The sequence below is a fragment of the Nycticebus coucang genome, chromosome 19, assembly GCF_027406575.1.
Source record: "Nycticebus coucang isolate mNycCou1 chromosome 19, mNycCou1.pri, whole genome shotgun sequence".
Classification (NCBI taxonomy): Eukaryota; Metazoa; Chordata; class Mammalia; order Primates; family Lorisidae; genus Nycticebus; species Nycticebus coucang.
The window spans coordinates 64,271,667-64,294,388 of NC_069798.1; the positions used below are offsets into that span (position 1 = coordinate 64,271,667).

The 22,722-nt window shown below is 42.0% G+C and overlaps 1 protein-coding gene across 2 annotated transcripts in view; it reads right to left on the bottom strand.

Annotated features, from left to right (window-relative positions):
• The window catches only part of CD226 (CD226 molecule), a 61,426-nt gene extending 46,500 nt beyond the window's left edge, over positions 1–14,926 (bottom strand). For both annotated transcript variants that reach the window (XM_053571607.1, XM_053571606.1), the window contains exons 1-2: positions 14,820–14,926; positions 14,194–14,532 (exon numbers count right to left, since the gene is read on the bottom strand). In XM_053571607.1, the coding sequence (XP_053427582.1) occupies positions 14,194–14,532; positions 14,820–14,865 (385 nt within the window). In that variant the 5' untranslated portion in view covers positions 14,866–14,926. The remainder of the gene's footprint in view (positions 1–14,193; positions 14,533–14,819) is intronic.
• Between the last annotated feature and the right edge of the window lie 7,796 nt (positions 14,927–22,722).

Here is a 22,722-nt window from a genome sequence, read left to right on the forward strand (position 1 = left end):
AGGAAAAAAAAAAACCCTGTATGAAATAAAATGTTTTGCAGAAAGCTGTGACTCAAAATATTTATCATCTCAACAGAAAACAGTGATGTGCTTGATTCATAAAGTAAAACAAAAAGTATATTTTCTTGATGTTTAGATAATAATTGAACCATAATTTAATAAATATTATCTGATGAGTCATTGGACTAGAGATCTCATCCTCTGTAGTGAATAAATGGTTCATAAATGGCTACTAAAGACATAAACTGTATGTACTTTTTATACATTTTGTATATGAGAGAATACCAGAGAAGATTTTTATACTCAATACATGTACCCAGAAATGAGCAACCCCTGTATTTTCATCCGTGTTGCTAAGGGATGTTTAGACAGCAGTACAACCTTCCACGTGTAAATTCTCAGCCTGTGTGATGTAGTCTTCTGATGCTCTCTGTCGTGGTAAATGGCATCCCGTCTACCCAGACCAGAAACCAGTCTTCATTTCTTTCTTTGTCCACCCCCTCATTTCACTTGCCCCCAGATTCTGTCACTTCCTCCCTAATAGGCTCAAGTCTGCCAACCTCTCTGCTTTTCCATCTGAGCAGGTGCTCAGCATGCTGTGTTCCCAGGCGAGATTACAGTGGCCCTGCCAGTGTTCTCCCTGTGCGCGACATTACACGGCTAGAGCAACCTTTGTAAAACAAACCTAGGTCTGTTCATCTGCATCTCCAGAGCCTTTGGGATACAATTCAAACTTCGCAGCTCGCATTATAAGACCTACCAGGACTAGCCATGGTACTCCAGCTTTCTGCTCTGGTCTTCTGCTCACCTTGCTCCCGGCCTGACTCAGGCCCTCCATTCATCACATGCTCTGCCTCATGTCCAACCTGCAGACTAGGCCTCTCCCTCCCTGAGAACAGTCGTTCCCTGCAGCTTCCCCCCCACCCCCCACTTCCATTCAGCTTTTCTGGGTCCTTTCTCCTCCTCAGACTCGGCAGACACTTCATGCTCATGTTTTAACCCATATTCAGCTCTATGTTCACAGTGTTGTACCTAAGACTTGCTTTCATCACTGGCTGGTTTTCTTTTTAATAAAGCCAACAAATTTACATGTTTTTCTACCCAGTTTAATCCTGTTAATATCATTAGTTTAGTTTAGTTATTGGTCTTAAGTTTGCTTTTCCAAATGGTTACTCTCATCTCTTTTTTGTCTTCCAGAACATCAGAGATGTCTTGAGTAGTGACTATAATACTATAATACTATAATCTTTAAATTAAAGATGTATGTAAATTAAAATACATCTTTAATTCCTCATGGAACTCACTGGGGAAAACAAATGTCATTGAAAAGCATCAAATATGGAGTCTCGAATCTAGTAAGTAACCCGTTCACGACTATGCTTTGAGATAACGGGGAAGGTTTGGTGAAGGGAAATGTGAGTAGTTTGTATTTACTCTGGAGAGGAGTAAAAAGTTTTATAATTTTCAAGAGCTCCTGAAGTCAAACCTTGAAATTGAGTCAGAGGTGCTCTGAGCCTGACCATCCAAGGGGACAGCAGGAGAAATCTAGGCAGCCAGGCCACCAAGCCCGGAGAAGGCCCTGCCCAGGCAGCTCCACCTGTGGCAAAGCTCCTAGTCTTCAAGGAGAGGAAAGTTCATCTGGATGAAACAAATCCACCCTTAACATCCACTGCAAAAGGATATGGAGGTGATATTTACAGGATGAATGGTGAGCAACATCTATCTCTGTCCTTCAGGAAAGCTCCTTTGGGAGTTGACAAAAAGAAGCATTTGCTCAGTCACTAATTCAGCTTCAAAATATTTAGGGAGGGCCTCATGTGCAGGGGACTCAAGAGGGTGGTAGAGAGAGAGGATGACAAGGCAGACGCGGTCCCCTCCGCGCAGGGCTCAGAGACTAGGGAGGAAGCAACGACACGGAACAGATAATGCAGCAGAGACCAGGATGTGAGCTGTGTGAGCGGGTCCGGTGGGTCTGGAGGGCGGAGGAGACGCGCAGACTCATCACTGTCATTCTGAAGCCACTCAAGGCCCTCACGTGGCCACTGCCCTTGTCCACTCCCTTGTGCAGGCCGTTCTGTCTGTGGAAATCCTCAAAACTTACATTCTTCCGAAATCTTTCTCATGTGTCATCTTTCATGAAGTCTCCTCTGACTTTGAGTGTGCCGTTTTTGTCATATTTCCCTATGATCACCCTCAAACAGCTTTAGGGTGGTGATGAGAGTAGACAAAAACGGACAGAGAGCAGATTTGAAAGGGAAATATGAAAACAGAATAACATACAATATAATGTTGGAGAGGAAGGTAAAACTAGGGGATTCAGCAGGGGTTAACTCAGCAGGACTGAAGCCCTGCCTGATGGGAACCCTGTCCTCCTCCCAACACAGGATTTTTCAGGTCTCAGCACCAAATGCTACAAAGTTCTCCTCCCATTATTTCTGCTTTACCTCATCAGCTCTGGTCTTTAAAAAAAAATTGTTTTTTTTTTTCTGTTTTTTTTTTTCAGTTTTTGGCCAGGGCTGGGTTTGAACCCACCACCTCTGGCATATGGGGCCAGCGCCCTACGCCTTTGAGCCACAGGTGCCACCCAAAATTGTTTTGTTTTGTTTTGTTTTGTTTCGCTGTTGCCTAGTGTAGTCTCTTATCAGCCTCTCTATCTGAGAACTGACCAGCAGAAATTCACAACTTTATCTCCACAAATCCCAGAAGCCTAAAAAAAAATAAGTGGATTAGTGGGAAACTTGCAAAAGGGAAAATCTCAATATAAGTCACATATCTGATTTAAGATGGAAAAAGGTTAATCAATAAAAATCAATCGAGTAAAAATATGATTGTACATCACTTATAGAGGACAGTTGACACAGAAATCCTATCTAGATAACAACTGTTATAGAAGCCTTGACATTTTGCAAGATGGAAAGTAGCTTCTTGTATTATCCCATAGACACGTAGCCAATACCATAACACTAAGGTGAAATATTATGCAACATGGGGCAGACTGGAAAATTAAACCAGTAAGGGCTGACAGATGATTACATCATCTCCATTCTACCTGGGATTCCACCTGTGGACCCACTTCCTTTGGATTGCACATATGACTAGTTCTTGAATCCACAGAAACAAAAATATATTAAAATTTCTATTGCACTGTGGAATGGAATAGATTAGTATAGTGTGTGCCTTGAAGCACCACTATGATCAAACGACTAAAGGCAATTCTGACTAGAAAGACAAAGTCAAAAAAGTTCATTGGAAATTTTTGCATCATTGCAAATGGAAACTACAATAAAATGCAAATATTCTGGTTTTAAAAAATAAAAGATATAGTTGAAAAAGTAAAAATCCCAAAGAAACCTCAAGACTACTGACAAACATATTTTTGAAAGTCCAGGGGAAATCTAATGGCTCTAGAGGGTTAGGTACTTAAAATAAAACCCCTTATGGCTGAACAGGCAAAGTCAAGGGTGACAGTGGGATGATAGTCTTGCCAAAAAATTTAAAGGCCATTCAACCGGGGAGAATTATAAAGCCCAGAGGTACAAATAAGTAGTGAGGCCTAAAGAGTATTTGAAAATTAACTTGCAAAAGACTCCAGAATAAATGCCAAAAAGTTCCTCAATACATCAAAGAGAGAAAGAGAGTGAGAGAAACTGGAGAGCTTTTGAAAGTAGGATCCACAGCAAACACTGTGAATAAGGAGAGTGACGAGGATGCTGGAGGAATCGTTTGGTTCCACCTGTACGAAGGAAACTATTAATACAGACTTCCCAACTTTTCCATTAGAACCATGTTAGCATATAGGTGACACACATTCTTTTAAGGAAATGATAAACCCTTGACTTCACTCATGAACTGAAGAAAATGTTCTCTCCAGGAATAGGAAACCTCCACTCACCTTGCTGGGCAGGTGCCACAAGACCACCTGTTTGACAAAATAACCGCACTTCTGGTGTGTGTGAGTGGCCAACACGCTTCAGAACAAATATTTTTTCAATGGGTGCCCTTGCAGAGGGAAACTCTGGAGGGGTCGTGAGATTAAAGCCAGTAAGTCTTACTGCCACGTCTGGAAAACCGGGAGTGCGCTATCATGGGTTCACCTAGTGCACACCCAAGCACAAAGCAGCCTGGGCTCTCCAGCGCAGACACACCACACAGCAAAGGAAAGCCAAAGGGCACAACTACTTTACGTTTCCAAACTTCTTTCTCCACTTTCCATACCGAGATGACCCCAAAGCCGTATCCCCCTCTCCAACTGGCTTCTTCCCATTCTCCCCGCTGTTTAGAAATTGGGTGTCACCACGAACAGTAAATGTCTATTCAACAGATTTTGAAAAGGTTTATACCCATTTTTAATTTACTCTTATCAGCATCCATCCAATAAAACAGACTTGAATACCTCACAGGGTCATTTGAGCCACAAGATTTTCAACAATTTTCCCCTTGGTTCAATTCTGCTATTTTCACTGAAAACAGAACATACCGTGTTAAGAATAAAAACTCAAAAAAAAAAAAAAAAAAAGAATAAAAACTCAAACCCTGTGTCATGGTTTGACACGTTTATATCTTATTAAAATGTTCACTGTTTTAAGAATCATTTCTGAGATTTAAGAAAAATAGAGAGAAGGAGTTATAAGCCTTGTAAAATAAAGATTTTTTAATTTCATTTAAATGAACAATTATGCTTCTTGAAAAATAATAAAAAAAGAAACATAATACAAACATATTTTGAGAAATGTGATGTCGTAAGCTAATGGGACCAAAAAATGGTCTCACTTGGGGAATGTGTTACCATGGCTGAACTCTGTCTCAGAGACAAAGATTGAGTTCCCCAGCTGTTTGTCAGATGAAAAATGGTATACACCCAATTACAGTATCCAGTTTTAAAACAGAAATAAATACACTCACTACTAGTGTGTACTAAGCTATTAAATTTTAGCTACCACATTTTTCTATAGTGTTGGGTTATTTACATGTCACCAAGGACGTCCCCTTATCCATGCACAGGACACGCTGTGCATATACCACGCCCACACACTATGCAATTCTAGAAATGTCAGTGTTAGCAACATAGAATTTCATATAGCCTGCCGAGAAATGGGACAAATACATTCATAAGATCTAGTCTGCTGAAATGAGAATGTTAAATTTCTTAATTATTCTGCTGGCAAACTGTGCCCACAGAATTCACGCTCAGATTCATTCTTACTGGCCATCGTCACCACCCCACTCAGGTCATCAGCTCCAGGCAGCTACTTCAAGTAAATGTGAATACTGCATATTGCGTCTCCATCCTTAGAAACCTTCTTGTATCAATAATCTATGAAACGCGAGCCTTTCCCTGGAGACAGATTACAAAGAAGACTTTTTTTTTTTTAATGTAAGTTAGTTAAATAGCTGAAGTCAGGAAAAATTTTCTCATACTGAGATTTATTGGATTGTGAATAATCTCTCAAGGGAAAGGCCAGGAGCCCCATCAACTGAGTTATTTAATTAAAACTATTCAGGAGTAAGTAGAAGGGCTGTTGCCTGCGGGAATAATTTTGCATTGATCTCTGAAGGATCAACTTGATGGTCTTGAAATTCTTAACAGTTTCAAAATCGTAAAAGGCTTCAGAAATAGTCTCCTATCATTTTCTCAAAGGAAAGAAAAAGCCATCCTGCCTGTGACCTCCCTGCCCAGTACAAATGAACTTGAACAAAAACCAACAACAAAAAGCATAAGTGAGAAACCAAGCCCTTTTATTGATGCTGAATAAACTGGCACAGGCCAGCGTCTACTCAGAGAGAAAGCCACAGAGGAGCCCAAGCTGGGGTAAACGGAGCTCTGCAAGAGGACAGCTCTGTCTGTTTCTCCTTCCTTCAGTTCTTTCTTTGTTTTTTTTTTTTTTGGCCGGGGCTGGGTTTGAACCCGCCACCTCTGGCATATGGAACTGGTGCCCTACTCCTTGAGCCACAGGCGCCGCCCTACCTTCAGTTATTTCTTTCCTTTTCTGTTTGAACATCCAAAATCCAGCATTGATATAAAAAGCAAACCATAATCTTACTTTCAGTCAGTAACGTGATCTTATGGGTAAATTCCTGTGCAGTTTCTTTGAAGGTCACTCACACCCACCCACTCATCCTACGGTGAAGTTTCTGAGAGCAAGTTCAGGAAAGCAGCCCCGCTCTCTGCAGCTTTCAACCTTTGATAGGAGGAATTTTTTTAAAGATCACAGAAGCTTGGACAGTCCAGGGGGCTGAACATGTTCCACAGCTATTGGGATGGGCACGGAAGGTTGTAGGATGCCAGCTCTTAGTCATAACGAAGCCACAATCCCCACCCAACCCTTGGCACCCACACGCCACCAACACCCGCTGTGAAGAGGAAGCGCATCCCTGTTGTGGTTGACAGCCTCTTTCGGGGCTGGGTAAAGAGAAGCTGTGGCGAAGAGAGATGAAGAGGTGTGAGTTGTCCTCAACACTGACCAGGAAAGGACAGAAAACTGAGACCTGAACTGTCTCCAGCCAGACTAGAAGAACCTCCAGGGCTGGGGGAGAGTTCTCACTCCTAAGCATCCACAGTGGGCCGTTCTCTAGTAAGTCAGCTAAGTATGTGCCTACCCTACAATCGATCATTTTGGAAATAAAAATAGCAACTAAAAGGAGGGAAAGAGTGCGTGTAAACAGAACAGTTGCCTTCAAAAAGTGCAGCCCCTTCAACCCCTGGTCTCGGCTGCCTGTGTGCATTTTTGAACATGGCTGAAGTAAAAGTTTCCCTCTGGATGTTGCTGTAGCTAATTCAGGTAAAAGAGCGAGTCCAGAGCATCTAGGCAGGTGGAGCAGGTGGGGAGAGACCTAAGCAGAGATAGACAGACAATATCACTCTCCCAAGTTTATACCTGCGCTCCTGCATTAATTCATATTTATCAGCCATTCACTTTTTGAGTTCGACTGCATGTAGACACCTAGTATTGTCTTGTTAGAGAGGTTTTTAAATTTTTCTCTTTTTAAACAATTTTTGTATTAAAAGCTTTATTCCAAAGGCTGAGGGGTGAGTCCCAGGCTGACGTGTGCTTCCCAGCCTGCCCCTCACAAAGGGAAAGCGAGTCCATCAAAGCCACCGTGGCAGCGGTTCTGACAGCTATCCCACTCTCAGATTCCCATTTTCTCCCCCCTTGAGAGATGCAGTGACCGTAATTTTGCTTTCCAAGAGTCTTAAAATGTTTTTTTATCATCTGCCTTCTTTATATACTACTTTATTTCATTAAGGAGTGAGATTTCTAAACCTTTAAAATGTTTCTGCTTCAACCATTGACTGTTTCTTATAGGTACTGTGTAACATCATTTTCTTTAAATGAAAAACTGCTGGAATGGAATATTTTACAGAACGACGTTGTAGTCACGTGTGTATGTGTGTGCACGCCTGTGGATAAACACACAAGGATACATAAATAAAACTTTTATGACTTATTTCTGACCTTCCTAAAATGAGCCTGGAGAGTTCATGGCTTCATTTTTTTAAACAGTAGATTTGAAACAGTTTTTTTCTTATTTCTCTATCTCACTTTACAAAAAATTAATAGTGATGGAGATACATGTGAGGAGGAAAGCTGAAAGAATCCACATGAGGACGAAACAAGCTGGCGTGGACAGGTGAGCTTTGAAACAGGAGAAAGGCTCGTTATCTGTGGCCTTCTTAACCCTGTCTGGAATTTCCTCTGACAGGTGAAAGCCTTGCCGTCCAAGTCTCCCCACCCCCCATCACTTTCACCTGTCACTAACGTGAAAGTGTCATTCTTGTATGTTTTCTTCCTTCCTTTTGAATTTGGGATGTACAAAGCAAAAGGTGAACTGAATGGTGTGAATGTCTTCAGATAGATTCTAAACTATGTTTTTCTGGCTTCTTAGGCCTTTTGAAGCAGTTGGTTAACATGTAAGCCAATTATAAACCACAATAAACTGTGTTAACTTATTTATCAATCCTATGTGTTGCTACTGTTAGAGCATTTTTTAAAAAATGAAAATTATCTTCCAAAATAGATTAAACAAGAACCAAGGCTGGCTATTTTCTGTGTAGTTCTCTAAAGCAATTCTCCTGAAAGGGTGTTCCACAAATGTCCATGCCCAAATATTCTGACTTGCCTCCTTTGAGGGTAAGTTCAAATTTCATTTTGTCAGGGGCTCTATTCTGAAATTCCTAGTTAAAAGTAAATTCTATCCTCTGGATTAGAATAGCACTTACTGCTTTTTGCTTCAAAATATAATCCGTGATATACAACTTTTATCTCCCCTAACACTCTGCATATCATTTAGAGTTAAGGTCCATGCCTTTCTAGCTTCTGAACCCCTGAACATCACCTAAAACCAGGTTCTCCGCAAAGACCTGATAAGTGAATTAATGACTAAGAGGATTCAGCTCCTGCAAATCAGCACACCCGTTTATACAAGCCTGATCACTGGGAACATTTCCTCCTCTCAGCTTTAAATCAGATTGACATAATGGCAATCACCCCATCATTAGAAAAAAATGTTGGCCTCACTGGCCCCAGCTGGCATATATGCCAACAAGATCTTGAGAATCCCTTTCATTATGGGATTCCTCAGAACGACTGTCAATTCTGGAGCCCTTGATGTTGCAGGAACCTCTCCATTGTTACTGACGAGCAGCACGTCTGGAGAACACATGGAGAAGTCAGCTGCCCTGTCAGCCGCTGGGAGCCTGGGCAGCAAACACCTGACCAGAAGGGCGTATAGGTGAGGGCTCTCTAGGAACCAGCACGGATGACACACAGGGCCCTCCTCCCATCAGGAGAAATCGGAACCTTTCAAGAAAAAAATTGAGGAACAAATGGGTGGTCAAATCCATGGAAGACTATTCAGCCATTAAAAGAGATGGAGAGTTTACAGCTTCTATATTAATTTGGAATGAGGTGGACCACATTCTTCTTAGTAAAGCATCACAAGAATGGAGAAGCAAGAATCCAATGTACTCAATTCTGATATGAAGCCAGTAGATGAGCTAATACGTAGTGGGGGGTAGGGGGATGAGAGAGTAGGGAGAGGGGAGGAGAGAGGAGGTTGGGGGGTCACGTATGACACACCTCTTGGGGGCGAGACACAATTATAACAGGGAATTTACTTAACAAATGCAGTCAGTGTAACCGAATTCCTTCTACCCTCAATGAATCCCAAACAATAAAAAAAAAAAAATGGAGTAACTTCTCTGTGCCAGGTTGAGATGAGGGGACTGGAATATGGAAGATCACCAAGTCAGAGAACATGTGACACCCCTAAATGTGTGCAGTGGGACACACAGCCCTCCAGGTACACATGATCCAACTTGTCTTCTGCTCCTGCACAGATTCACCTATTCTGTGCCTCCCTCTCCCCTCTTCCCTGTGCTCTCTTTATCCTTTAACACAAATGCCTCACCCACTGCAACACAACCATCTGCCCAGACCATCAACTCCTGCCCCTACCTGTTAGCACTTTCTAAGTTAACTATCTTGTTCACATACAGCTGAGAGATTATTCAGATCTGTTCAGAATGGGTGTCTTTGATCCCGACCTTTCTTCTGGTTGGCTGTTCCATAATTTCAGTATTCAAAGGCTATTTTATAACTCAATACACCTGAAGCAGACTTCTATCCTCTCTTCTAAGCCAAATCTGCCTCCTAATTTCTCACGTTTTTAAATGAAATCACCATTTTTCAGTGTCTGGATTATAAAAATTTGGATTCATTGTTGAAGATGCCCTCAAGCTGACCCCCCTTTCAAATCAGAATGAAGCTCTCATCCTTAATTTAGAAAATTATCTTTGAATTGCTCTAAAATTGCAATTGTATCTCTTTTCAGCATTTTAATAGAAATCAGTAGATAAGCCAAAAAAATTTTTTAAGTATTTTGAGACAAATAAGAAATAAAACCCCTATATAAGAAAGTCATCTCAATCATGAAGTTTGAAGATTCTTGTAGTCCTTCCTAATTCTGTTCTATCCCCCACCTGCCCATATTACAGAACTTTCCTTTTCTTTTAAGTTTTACCAGGTTAGTATCTATAAATAACATTTCTTAACTTTCCAAGGAAAGGAATCCTACCCCACCTATTTCTTTTGTAACGTGCTCTTTTCTGTTCCAGATGATGTTCCTGAGGTCCGTAGCTGCTGGTGAACACAGTAATAACTCATTCATTTTTAGAGAGGCAGGTATCCTAGTGTATGAATAGACCTCAAAGGATTTGTCCATTCTGTTCTTGATGGGTATTTGGGTTGTGACCAATATTTTGTTATTGGAATCATTGTTGCTATAAACATTGTCAGGAATATTTCCTGTACATGAGCAATCTCTGGGATATCAAACAGAGTGAAATTATTGGATCATGAGATTTGGGGTTCTTTAGCTAATGTCACGTTATTTCTCTAAAACAAGTGTAACAATTAATTTTATGTGTCAAGTTGGATGGTGTTTGTGGATAAAATCAACATTTAAATTGGTAAATTTTGAGTAAGCAGTTGTTTTCCATAAAGTAAGTGGGTCTCATCTAGTCAGTTGAAGGGCCTGAAAAAACAAAAAATTCCAACCTCCCTGAATAGAAGGGAATTCTTTAGTATAGTGGTTCTCAACCTTCCGAATACCATAGCCCTTTAACACAGTTCCTGTAGGTCGCAACCTGCCAGTTGAGGACTGCTGTTTAGTAGATGCCTTTGGACATCAAGTGCACCATCCGATCTCTGGGTCTCCAGCCTATTACCCACACTGAGGATTTGGACTTTGCAGGCTCCATAATTGCCTGAGCCAATTCCTTATAATAAATCTCTCCATATATGCACATTGACCCCATTGGTTCTGTTTATCAGACTAAAATAACAGCTACCAATTTACAGGTCTGCTGCAGTGTGTAAGTGTTCCAACCTACGGAAACTTATTCGTTCACCCTGCCCTTAAACTCTTCCCTTCCTGTAAGACCACAGCTAGTTTAATCTTCCAAGTGGTGAAAGAAATAAAAACTTATTTATTGTGTTTCTCTCTTAAAAATGTTCCAAGATGTTCCATGGTCCACATGACAGATTGAAGTTTAAACTCCGCTAGGCACATCAAGATCAGGACTATACTAAATTCCTAGGTTTGTCTCTAATATTCTGCTGCCCTGGGGGACTACAGATTCTTTGAACATAAAAGCTACTATACTGAAGCCTTACCTGAGACCCCACAGGATCATATGAGGAGCCCTTGCAGTGTCTTTCTTCCTCACCCCTGAGGCCACGTCTAAGGCTACCTCTGTGGGAGTGAAGAGTCTCATAGACCAATGTAAGAACCACAGCCCATGCAAGCCCAGTGCCCTCGTCAGAGAGGCCATTCTCTGTCCCCTGCATGAACTTCACACTTCCACCGCACCCTTCTTCACACCATCACCCTCCTACGACGCCCTTCCCTCCTCATCTTCTCTCCTTCCCTTGCCCCAATCTATCTTAAAAAATTTCCCTCCTACTCTTCAAGGTCCAGAGCAAGTTTTTCCTGCTTCACTGGGTGGAGTCAAGGTCTCCTTCATCTCATTTCTAGTACTTCAGACTCATTGACTGGGCTCGGCCTGGCACTGTAACTTGACATCTCAGTGACTTTGGGCCAGTTACTTAACAACCCTGAATCTTGGCGTCTTCTCTTGTGTGCGGGAAAATATTACCTCCCCACAGCATTTTGTAAGAATTAAATGAGATGGCATTCAGTTGCTTCACACAGCATAGCACCCTGGAAAATGTAGGCAGCAGGGTGTTTTCAGTTTCTACCCATTTGGGGGAGAATTTCCATAGTAAAACTATATTTGCTTTAACTGCCTGGAAAGGCCAGAGACTTAACTGGTGGCAACAGCTTTCTCCACGACCCCACACTCTCGGCCATGAAAGGTCTGCCTTTAAAACATTGCCTTACAAGTCCTCTCAGCATATTTTCCCACAAAGTAGGTAAAAATCAATGTGCTCATTTTTACCACCCTCTAAATTAGTTGCTAATGAAAAAATGCCTATTCTGAAGCCAACACATATTTCTAAGTAATTCTGTATTAGCAGTACCAGGTATCCAGAATGAGACATCTCACCTGCTTGTCCAGACTGAACGCCCAAGGGGATGAGCACTGGCAGCAGGTGCAACAGCCACAGGCTCATCCTTTTGGGCCCCCCAGGCATTCCCATCCCCAACACTGTCACCTATGTCATCCTCTTCAAGTTCAATCTATTATGCAGATTAGGATTTCTGGATTCCAAGTCTGATTTTTAAAAATCATTAAATAAGATTGTCAACTCACCCTCTATGTTTTATAAAAACACAATATTTAACAGACTCTGGTATGTTGTTAATAAAGTGCCTAAGGAAAAATTAACCATCTTTAAGGTTAATCTTCAAACACAACTGACATTTTTAAGCTCATTATTATTCTTAGTTCAAAAAAACACAGCCCTTCAAATCCTAAACTAGAGTAGACACTCTAACAGGCCCATCACAGAGATCAGTTCTTTAAAAATATAAGTGACCAAAAACAGCAGCAACCAAACATGATTAAGGATACTATCGCAAAGAACTAAGTAAGCTGCAGAGCCAGGCACCCCTTTTGGCTCAAAAATCTCATCAGTGTTTTTTAAAAGCCCCACGATGAGAGAGAACTCTGTTTCCCTAACCTCAAAAATAGGAGGAGCAATAAATCTGGTTGATAAAAATAGAAAATATTTCTTAAACTAGTCATACATGATGCTAAAAATCCCACCTTGGGGTGGCAACCAGCTTTTAGTTCTCTCTTAGTTTTAGCTCCATCTTCTATTCTAAACTTGCAGAAAAGGTTGAGCTACCTGTTTTCAACTGTTTGCCCTTTGACCTAATCTACGACACAAACTGCCAAGGCTCACAGCACACGGCAGGGAGGGTCAGCCCAGCTGGCTCTAGCCTTGGTGGTATCAAATGGCTCATTCTGTTTTTAAAACACTTTCTAATTCTCTCCATCACTTGCGTGACTGGTCAAAAGTGAACTATACGCTAACAACTTGCAAACAGCATTTAACCAATGCCTGAACACAACAGGAAATGAGAACCTGAGTCTTTAATAAATAAGCATTTAACTAAAGCTGTTTTACTAATTGACACTCTATGAGCCTCAGCCATATGCACAAAATTATTGTTGAGTTTAGCTACACCTAAAAAGAAAACGAAAACTAAACACACAGAGATTTCCCTTCCCCTCAACCATTTGATGTTACTCACAAAAATACTAGAATTGTTCTTTTAGCATATGAGTTCCTTAAAAATAAAGCACTATTCAGATGTCATATAATGTTCTCCTTGAAATGAGAGACACCAGACAAAAAACACACAATATTATCTTCTTTCGACTGTCAGTGATATCTAAAAATTTCGCATTAGTTATTTTGTGTCAAAACGATAGGAAATAATGATAGAGAAGAAAAAACTGATCATTCTCTGACTACCATCAGCCAAGTCCTCTAAATACATTATTCCTAAACCATTCATCAGATAGAAGGGTATTACTAACTCAATTTACTATTTAAGAACATGAGATTTGGAAGAATCGAGCATCTAACACAGGCTACATGGAAAGTAGTGGCTCTGAAACCCAAGTTTTTCCAGTACACCATATCCGCTCCACGTGGCCATTACTGGAAGGACCAAACCACCATCAATCACTGGCAGAAAATGCACTAAAGAAATCATCAGATTATTTCCAACATGACAGCTAGCAATTCCTGAAAAAAGTATCTTCTCTAGCTAACCTTGGATGAGATGGAAGATGGAGCCAGTGTTTGATCTTTGTTCAGGATTCAAATGCTGAAGGAAGGACCCTGAACGTCTGGAGGGTTGAAGTTAGTGCTGAGTGCCTGGCTAAAGGAATGTCACAGCTTCACTGGGAGGGATGTGGCTTCTGAACCCATATGTTGCCAACATCAGTTTAATGCAGGCTCAATTTATCATTAAGACATCATAAAACCTGTGCTTTCCCCCACTACATGCACATTTGTGAGACATCTGCTCAGGAATTATAACACATTAAGAAAAAGTGAAATTGACTCACAGTATTACCCCCTCTGAACCAATGGTATCATAGTACCCAGAAATGGAACTGGAAACCAACATATAAGATATTCTGTAGCTTCGACTTGGGCTTTATAGAATCAAATACTGTAGGTGGATAAAAATGAAAATGAAACTTGCCCTTACCTGACTGAACCACCTGAATCACCTTTTGCCAAGTTCCCTGTGGGAAAGTATGAAGGAAGCAGGAATAGTAGCCAACATCAGCTTCGGAGACATTATGAAAAGAAAGGCTGATATCATTGGGGGCCATCGAGGAATTCACAAAGGACACCCTGTCAGCGTAGGGCGTTCTGATGACCACACCGTGAGTAGGGCTGAAAATAGCTATAGCCTCTTTCTCCACTGAAGTGACCTTGAACCACTCCATCTGTGTTAAGGTGTCTGCAGATGGATACACGCATTCTAGAGTCATATTCTCAGCCAGTCTAACAGTGGTGTCCCAAAATATCTCTTCACTCAGAGCTGAAATACACAACATCACATTAATTCCGTTAGACTTAATGACAGAGACACCAAATAAATACCACCGGCTTCCTAAGACCCAGCAAGATTGTAAATTGAAATCATGATAAAGGCTGACAGTTGCTACCTTAGTCTAAAAAGCTTTACACTACTGACAATTGGCAATTGTAATTTTTAGTTTTTCTGAGCAAGTGAGAAATGATCTAAACCACTAAGCATTATGAATTCTGAATATGTCATACCATGAGAGCAAATTTTAAAAATGAAGACATAAAGATTATCTTTACCTTTGTATGCATGAAGAATAGCCAAAAGGAAAGCAAGATAACCCATCTCCAGAAATTGATTGAAAGGCTGGTCTATAAAAAAATTAATTTTTGTAATGTTCAGGCAGAGGCCCAGCACGATGCACTGTTTCCGTCCTCTCAGATATTATCAGTCATGTCTTCTTTTTCTGAAGTATGAACACAGGAAAAAGGTCTTAGCTTCAAAGGTAGGTTTGTTAGAGTATGAAGATGGGCAGATTTGAGTTACTTCTCTCTCGGGGAAATAGCTTATTTTCAAGGTTTCATTTTCTACAAAGTCATTCATTCATTCAGCGAGCATTAACTGGGTAAGTTCTCTGTGTCAAACTCTGCTTTAGACAACAGGGATAAATAACATATTTAAAAAAAAAATTCTTACCATCACAGAACTTACATTCTCCAAGGAGGAGGCAGAAACTAAACTAAAGTAATAAAATATATAGTAAATTAAAGATGGTAAGTGCATGAAGAAAAATAAAGCAGAGAAGTGGGGTGGGAAAAGGGAGGTAGTGTTCCGGGTTTCAGATGGGAAGACCCAGGTAGTTGTCACTGAGAGGTGAGCTTGAGGGCTGACGGCCTTGGGAAAGGAGCACAGAGGCTGGGGAGGTGGGGGGGGGGAAGAGGCTCCACCCATCGAGGACAGCCACGGGCAGGTCCTTCCTTCCATCTCTGCCTCTTGCTGACTTTAAGCATTTGCTTTGGTGGTGAGAACAGAATGGGAGAAAATATTCATAAATCATACATATATCTGAGTAGGGTCTAGTATCAATGATACATAAAGAACTCTGACATTTCAGCAACAAAAAGAAACAACCCAACTTAAAAATAGGCTGGTTATTTGAATAGATGTTTCTCCAAAGATATAGAAACACTTCAAAAGATGCTCAATGTGATTAGCCATTAGAGAAGCACAGACAAAGACCGCAATGAGAAGTCACTTTATATCCACTGGATTGGCTATCAACAAAGGTGGGAAAGAAATGGTGTCAGGGAGGCTGTGGAGAAATTAGAGCCTTGTGTGTGGCTAATGGAAATGGAAACTGGAGATTGGTATAGCTGCCCATTCCTCAAGAAGTTAAACAGATTGCCATGTGATCCAGCAGTTCCACTCCTAGGTATACACCCCAAAGAATTGAAAATGTGTCCTTAAACAAACACTGTACATCAAGGTTCATAGCATTGTTGTTCACAAGAGCCAGAAGGTGGAAACCACTCAATGTCCACCAACAGGTGAATAGGTAAACAAATAGTGATATATTCTTTCAATTGAATATATTTCAGCCTGAAAGAGGAAGGAAGTACTGGTTTGTCGCACAACACAAATGAACCTTGAAAACATTAGACTAAGTGAAAGAAGGCAGACACAAAAGGTCACATATTTTAGGATTCCCTTTCTTTGAAATATGCAAATATGTAAATCTGTAGAGATGGAAAGCAGATTGGTGGTGGCTTATGGCTGTCAGAAGGAGGGAATGGGGATTGACTATTTAAGGGATGGAGTCTTCGTGGGGGATGATGAAACTTTCGAGATTTGATAAAGATGGTAGTTGTAGAACATCATGAATTTACTAATCAACCACTGGATCATATACTTTTGAGTGGTTACTTTTGTGTTATGTGAATTTCACCTCAATAAAAAAATACCTCTAATAAACAGCAAGAATGTAAATTCACCCCAAGTCTTACTAGTTGCAGAAGCCACACCATTTTCATTTTCCCATGTATTTATTGATAAGACTTCATCCCCCAACCATCCCATCCACAGATGCAAATTGAACCTCACAGTACATTCTAAGATTAGAACTCCGAGACACACTCTATGTCACGACTTCATGATGACAGATGGAAATAAATAAAGATCACAATCCAGGTTGTCAGATAAATGATTTGAGACATAAAAAAAGCACTGAGTTCTTAATAAGCAAATGCAAAAATGTGAATTTTTGTAGGGGGATGGGTCAGGGTTGGATGAAGTAGGATAGGAGGTGCAGGTAGAGAGGGAGAAGGCACCAAGCACCTGTCACAAGAGTGTGCTGCCTAAGGCCCTAAAAGAGTTTGGATGTAACGTGGCATCCTCCACTCTTGACGGCTTCTACAAACAGGTCCTAAGTGAACTCCCTTAGGTATGTGGCAGGAGTATTGAAAGGGGAATAATGGAAAAAGTCATTGATAATAACTTATAGGTACCCTTGACAGGGAGAATGGGGGTCCCAAGACCATTCTTGGTGAAAGAAAACACCTCCAGAAGAGAGTAAAATCAGAGAAATAAGCTGAGCAAGGCAGAATAAAAACAGTTTAGCTAGCTTACTTTTAAACTAGCAGTTAAATTACTTGTCTGAGCAGTTCCTGCTTTTACTAGAAGGCTGGCCTGCAAGGGATAGAACTTGCAAACACCCCTGCTGGTCTGTAAGTACTCTGAAGAAGAATGGCTGTAACAGAAGTACAGGCAAGGAACATTAACCAGACCATCCCATGCCCAGTCAACAGGCAAAACAAATACCCATTGTGGGGATTTGTATAATGGCCAGGGCAGAGATCCAGGGACCAGCTCAAACCCCGAAATATGGGCAGGAGCACTTGTACCCTAACCATGGACGGAAACGCCTTCAGGTGGGGATCAGAAGAAAAGTCTTCTTTTCCACTGATTCTTCAGAGAATACCTGATGCCACTGTGTCTACTCCACAGAGAAGCAGAGGGGTCTATCCTCCCCTAAGGGGTCTGAGTGTGTGACCACAGACAGGAGGCTGCCCCCACACAAGGCTCAGGTTCCAGATTTCTCGAGGCTGCCCAGACCCTTAAAGTTAATGATTATGGATAGAATAAGAACTAACATGCTTGCTTACTGAGAGAAACTGCTGAAGTTTTTGTTCCCTTCCTCAACTTACCCTCTCAGCTAAATGAGAAAATAAACTTAAAAACTGGGTGAAACAAACACTCAGGGCTGCTCGCTGGATCCCCACGAGCTAGTGGTGGTCCCCTGTGTTCCCACCTTTGAAAACTATTCTACATGTCCTTCCTCTTTATCTCTTGTTGCTTTTAACTTTATTTTTCTTTAGTCAATAGCCACCAGGTCCACAGGTCTTAAAGGAACCTGCCCCCAGGGTGGGACCCTGGCACCTCTTAATTCCCAAGGCTTCCATAGCTGACTTAGTCAAGGGATAAAGAGAACTTAAGTGCACTTACATTCTGGACTCAAGGGACTTAGAGGTCACATATTCAAAACAAAGGTGCAGAAAGACTTGCAGCTGAAGGTAAAGTTCAGCTTTTACAACTTTGCTAAGGATCAGTGCTATTTATCAACATCTAACCAAAGACAAATAGAGATTGGACCTGACCTATTTTCGTGTTTGTGTCGGCAGCCATTTTTTGCATGATTTATGAAGGGATGTTGGCTGGAGGTTTTTTCTAATAGAGTTGTCTGTATGAGAGAGCTTTGTCCTCATGGAAGTCATTAATCAAAATATTACTGAATTTCTCTACTATTAAAAACGTCTCAGCCAGTCACACAGGCATGAATTCAGCTCACAATTTTGCCTCTGAGTGCAGACTCCTAGGTGGCTGAGCCCAGCCAGGTCTTCAGACATGCTGTCCACTTCCCTGAGATTGTCCACAAGGAGAGAAGCAACTCTACGGCCACAATCTCATTGCTTCCACTATCTGTAATATGTTCTGCCTTCCCAGATGTCTGTCTCTGCTGTTCTGAACATTGGGAGATTCTAGTGTCTGCTCAAGTCCCTGGACTCCACCGTTCCAGCTCATGCTGCAGCACCCACCAGGATGTTGGGGATGATCCTCTCCAGGATGGGGGGATTCTTCCCACTTGGAGACATTTCCATGCTCGCTCCAACAACTACTCCCATGCTGGGAGTCAGAAAGCCTGTGCCAAACTACAAGTGACTGGGGCCAGGAAGATCCCAGAGAAGATCCCTCACCTGCAAGGGTCTGACTGTGTTGTGTGCCTGCTACTGGGATGTCCCAGAGGTTACAAGGCTATGCTCCCAGTAAGCTGTCAACTGGAACATGACACAGCCTGGGTTTCTGCCCCACCCTCAATGACTCTCACTAGGACAATCTTTCCAATGAGGGACATGAGGTCTCCTCTGGACCATGATACCCTTAAAACTCTGATAAGTCATGTGTTGTCCCCAGACAGTAGACTACTCTGAGTGGATGATGCAAACTGACTTCCATCCAAAGCAGAGACTTTAGTGTGGGTGGGGCAGGGATGCCCTAGGGCAGGGCTCTGTGAACTGTGTGGCCTGCAGGCTGAATCCAGCCTCATCCTACTTCCCCGAACAACTTGGTGGGAACATGGCCATGCTCATTGTCTACCTGGTGTCTGGGGCTGTTTCTGTGCCTTATTGGTCAAGCTGAGCAGTGTTGAGTGTGGCAGACACCACGGGGCCCAAAAAGCGGTATTAACTGTCTGACCCTTTACAGAAAAGTGTTCCAACCCTTGAGTAGGATAATAAATCTTTGGCTAGTGGACATTTATGATTTAAGTTCATCCTCGTTTGGTCTCTCCTGAGAGAAGGATGGTTTAGCTTGATTGATAGCCCAGATGCTGGTAAAATTAGCTCAGTTTTTTTATTTCAAGAACTACATTCTCAGATCTAGGTATTATAAATGCTATTTGAGCAGCAGACTGGGGAGCAGTAGAGTACACCCTTTTACTGAAAACGTGCCCGTCGTCAAACTTTTCTAGCTTTTCTGGAAAGCAGAAAGCCCCTTCCCAGGCTTATCTGCTTGTCCTACACTTTCACTAGAGGCCCCGCCCCCCTGCCCCCCACCTTTCACACAGGATTAACTTAAAAGTGTGAACTTGGACACATCCGGTCTTCTTTTCTGAGACGGTAACTAACCTTGAGATGTGAGGGCTGCACACTCCAACTCCTCTTCCCATCTGTGTCCTGGTTGAGGGCTTTTATCTTGTTCTGTTTATCACAGCCTCTGGGCCTCACCCCCTCTCAGTCACCCTGAGAGCTCCCTTAATTAGCACTGCAGGAGCAGCAGGGAGCTTCTGTCACACTCCGGAGCTGACTCTTCTGTGCTCTGAGCTCTTCCTTCCATCAGAGCTTCTTGGGGTAGCAGCTGAAGGAAAGCACTAACTAATATTTCATGAAGCTGTGTTTTTGATGTCAAGAAGCCTACCTGCTTCTGCAAACACGGTGACTGTTTTAGCTGCTCAGACTCATTCCAAACTCAGAATTTGGTTCCTCTTTGCCCCCTAAGATTCTGCAGTTCGAAAGGATGCACTTCTCATCCTCTGTTCTAACTCTAACTGGAAACCACTTGCAAACACTTGAAGTTGGTTTCTCTGCCTTTACTTCTCCAGGTTTTTTCTCTGCAAATCAAAGCACGTTACATTCAGTGGCATCTTAGTCAGGAAGTTGTGTTATCTCTGCCCATATCGGAGCACGTTTTGCTCCTACTTTCTAGATGCTCTTTCCTTTCTTCGTTGCTCAGCCTTAAGAACTGTCTTCACATGTTCAGCAGTTTCTGTGTCTTAGAAACACAATGGTTCCTTAGCTGTACCACAGGATGGCGAAGTCAGTTGCATTTATTCCTTTGATTGATTACGTCGTGGACATTTCTGATTGGTTAAACCACCAGCAAGGATTGTGACTGACGCTTGAGCTTTTAAAATTCATAGAAATACTGGGGAGGAAGGATCACATCTATCACATGAGAAGGCACTCCCCGCACGTTCACTTATGTGTCCCAGGCACAGGGCTGGCCTCGCCTGCTGGACCACACTGAGGGAGCTGGGGCCTTGCTACTGTGTGTGCCCAGATGCTCGGGGAGAAAAACGCTCTGACAGGCTAGGGCCTTTGCAGGTGGGCTCCTCTTGCTCTGACTTCTCTTTTCCTTCTCCCAGTAAGCAGTTCTCAGCTCAAATGTATCCCATAAGGTACACTCCCTGGGGGCCCAGGAGTGGGTTGGGTGTTTGTCCTGTGAGTTCCCTGAAAACACCAAAATGTCCTTACTGAAACACCCAACACAGCCTCTGGTGTTGCCTGTGCACTTGCCGCACTTCTTACAAAGCCTCGTCTTTGTTTTTTTTTTTTTTTAAATAATATTTTATTATTTTTTATTGTTAAGTCATAGCTGTGTACATTAATGCAATTAGGTTTCATATACAATCTAAAATATTCTCATCAAACTGTTCAACGTAGCCTTCATGGCATTTTCTTAGTTATTGTATGTAGACATTTGTATTCTGCCTTTAGTAAGTTTTGCCTGTACCCATTCTAAGATGCACCATAGGTGTGGCCCCACCCATTACCCTCCCTCCACCCTAACCCAAGGTCTCATCCAGTGACTGCCCAGTCCTGGTGACTCACACAGTGCCCCGTGCACCTTGGGTGTCAATCAACCTTTGTTGAGGACTGAGCAACGCAATTACTTCCATCGGATAGGTTTCATGGTGTGTATTCCACATTCTGGTCACAACACCAGTTCTATCTTGTTTCCAGTCCTCTGTTTTTGGGTTTTGGTGAGGTTTCTGTCTCAACTTTCAATTTCCCAATGGATCAGACAAAAGCAGCCTTGATCCAAAAGACACACTGATTTTGCTGGACAAATCCAAAAGACAAACTTGCTGACTTGAGTCAGCTATTCCTCAGAGTGACTCAACAGGCCCTCCACTGAACCTCAAACATTGTGTCAAACAGTCACCGTCCACCCCCCAGGCATAGTTCCTGAAACATTGGGACTATGGTGACAGTAGATGATACATCCCAATTGTTTAGGCTTGAAAATTTCTTTGGCCAGCTCCCCAACTCACAAAATCCACTTTTGTATGGGCAAGGTAGTTTTCCCTGATTACTCTATCTTTTACAATCACTCCCTAATTCAGTGTCCACATGCAAACACACCGACACTCGCTCATATACACACCCCATCCTCCTCCTCCTCATTATTTCCCCTGTCCCATAATAAAGTTATTGCTATTGTTAAGAGGGCAGAATGGAAACAGCTGTTGTTATTATTCTGTAGGGGTGATCTCCTCTTGTTTTCTTTAGCTTCTTTTCACAGGCTCTTGAAATCTTATAACACAAATAACCTAACAATTAGCTTTGTATCATTCCCAAAGGAACACAGGCATCCCAAGTCTTGGTCCCAGGGATGAACAGTGTTCTCTTCAACATGAAGCTACACAGTTTCACTCAGCAAACAGGGGAAATGCCAAATAATGGCATGATTGATGAAAAATCACACCAAACAAACAATAAAGACAACTTCAGACCAGTGAAATTGCCTGATGCCTCCAGAGAACAGGGGCACTAAATGTTCTGACCGGAAGAAGCAGCGGAGGTGAAGAAGGGTGATTAGTGAGGCAAAATGAAGATCATCTATCACTCATAGAGGCAAGCAATGTTTCTCCCACCAATATTTTTTCATGACCCTTCCAGGAGGCTTTTTCAACAATTTAAAAGCAAAAATATTCTTTAACTTTACCAGTTGATAGCAGAAATAGGAAACACAACAAAAGTCATCACCTCCCTGGTGGGAGCATCACACAAGCTCCCTCCTGCCTCCTTTACTTTAAGGTCATCAAGGAACCACCTAACTCCCTGTTTTAACAAGGATAAGAAAAGAGAAAGAATTAAGCATTTATCCTGCTTTTCCTGTACAAAGTATAAGTCAAGGTGACCCAGGTTTCTGTTTATAGAAAAATTCAGCTCCTAAGTGTAAAAAGCAACCATAGATTTTTTAAATTTTTTTGTCACCATTTTCCAACCCCTATTAAAATACTAGGTCAGGTCAATTGTGAATGGATGCCAAACCCGTTAGGTGAGAGGTTGATGGGGAGTCTCATAATTAAAGGTGGGCTGATTGACGACACCTGGGCCCTCGGAGTAACTGCGAACAGTAGAGCCG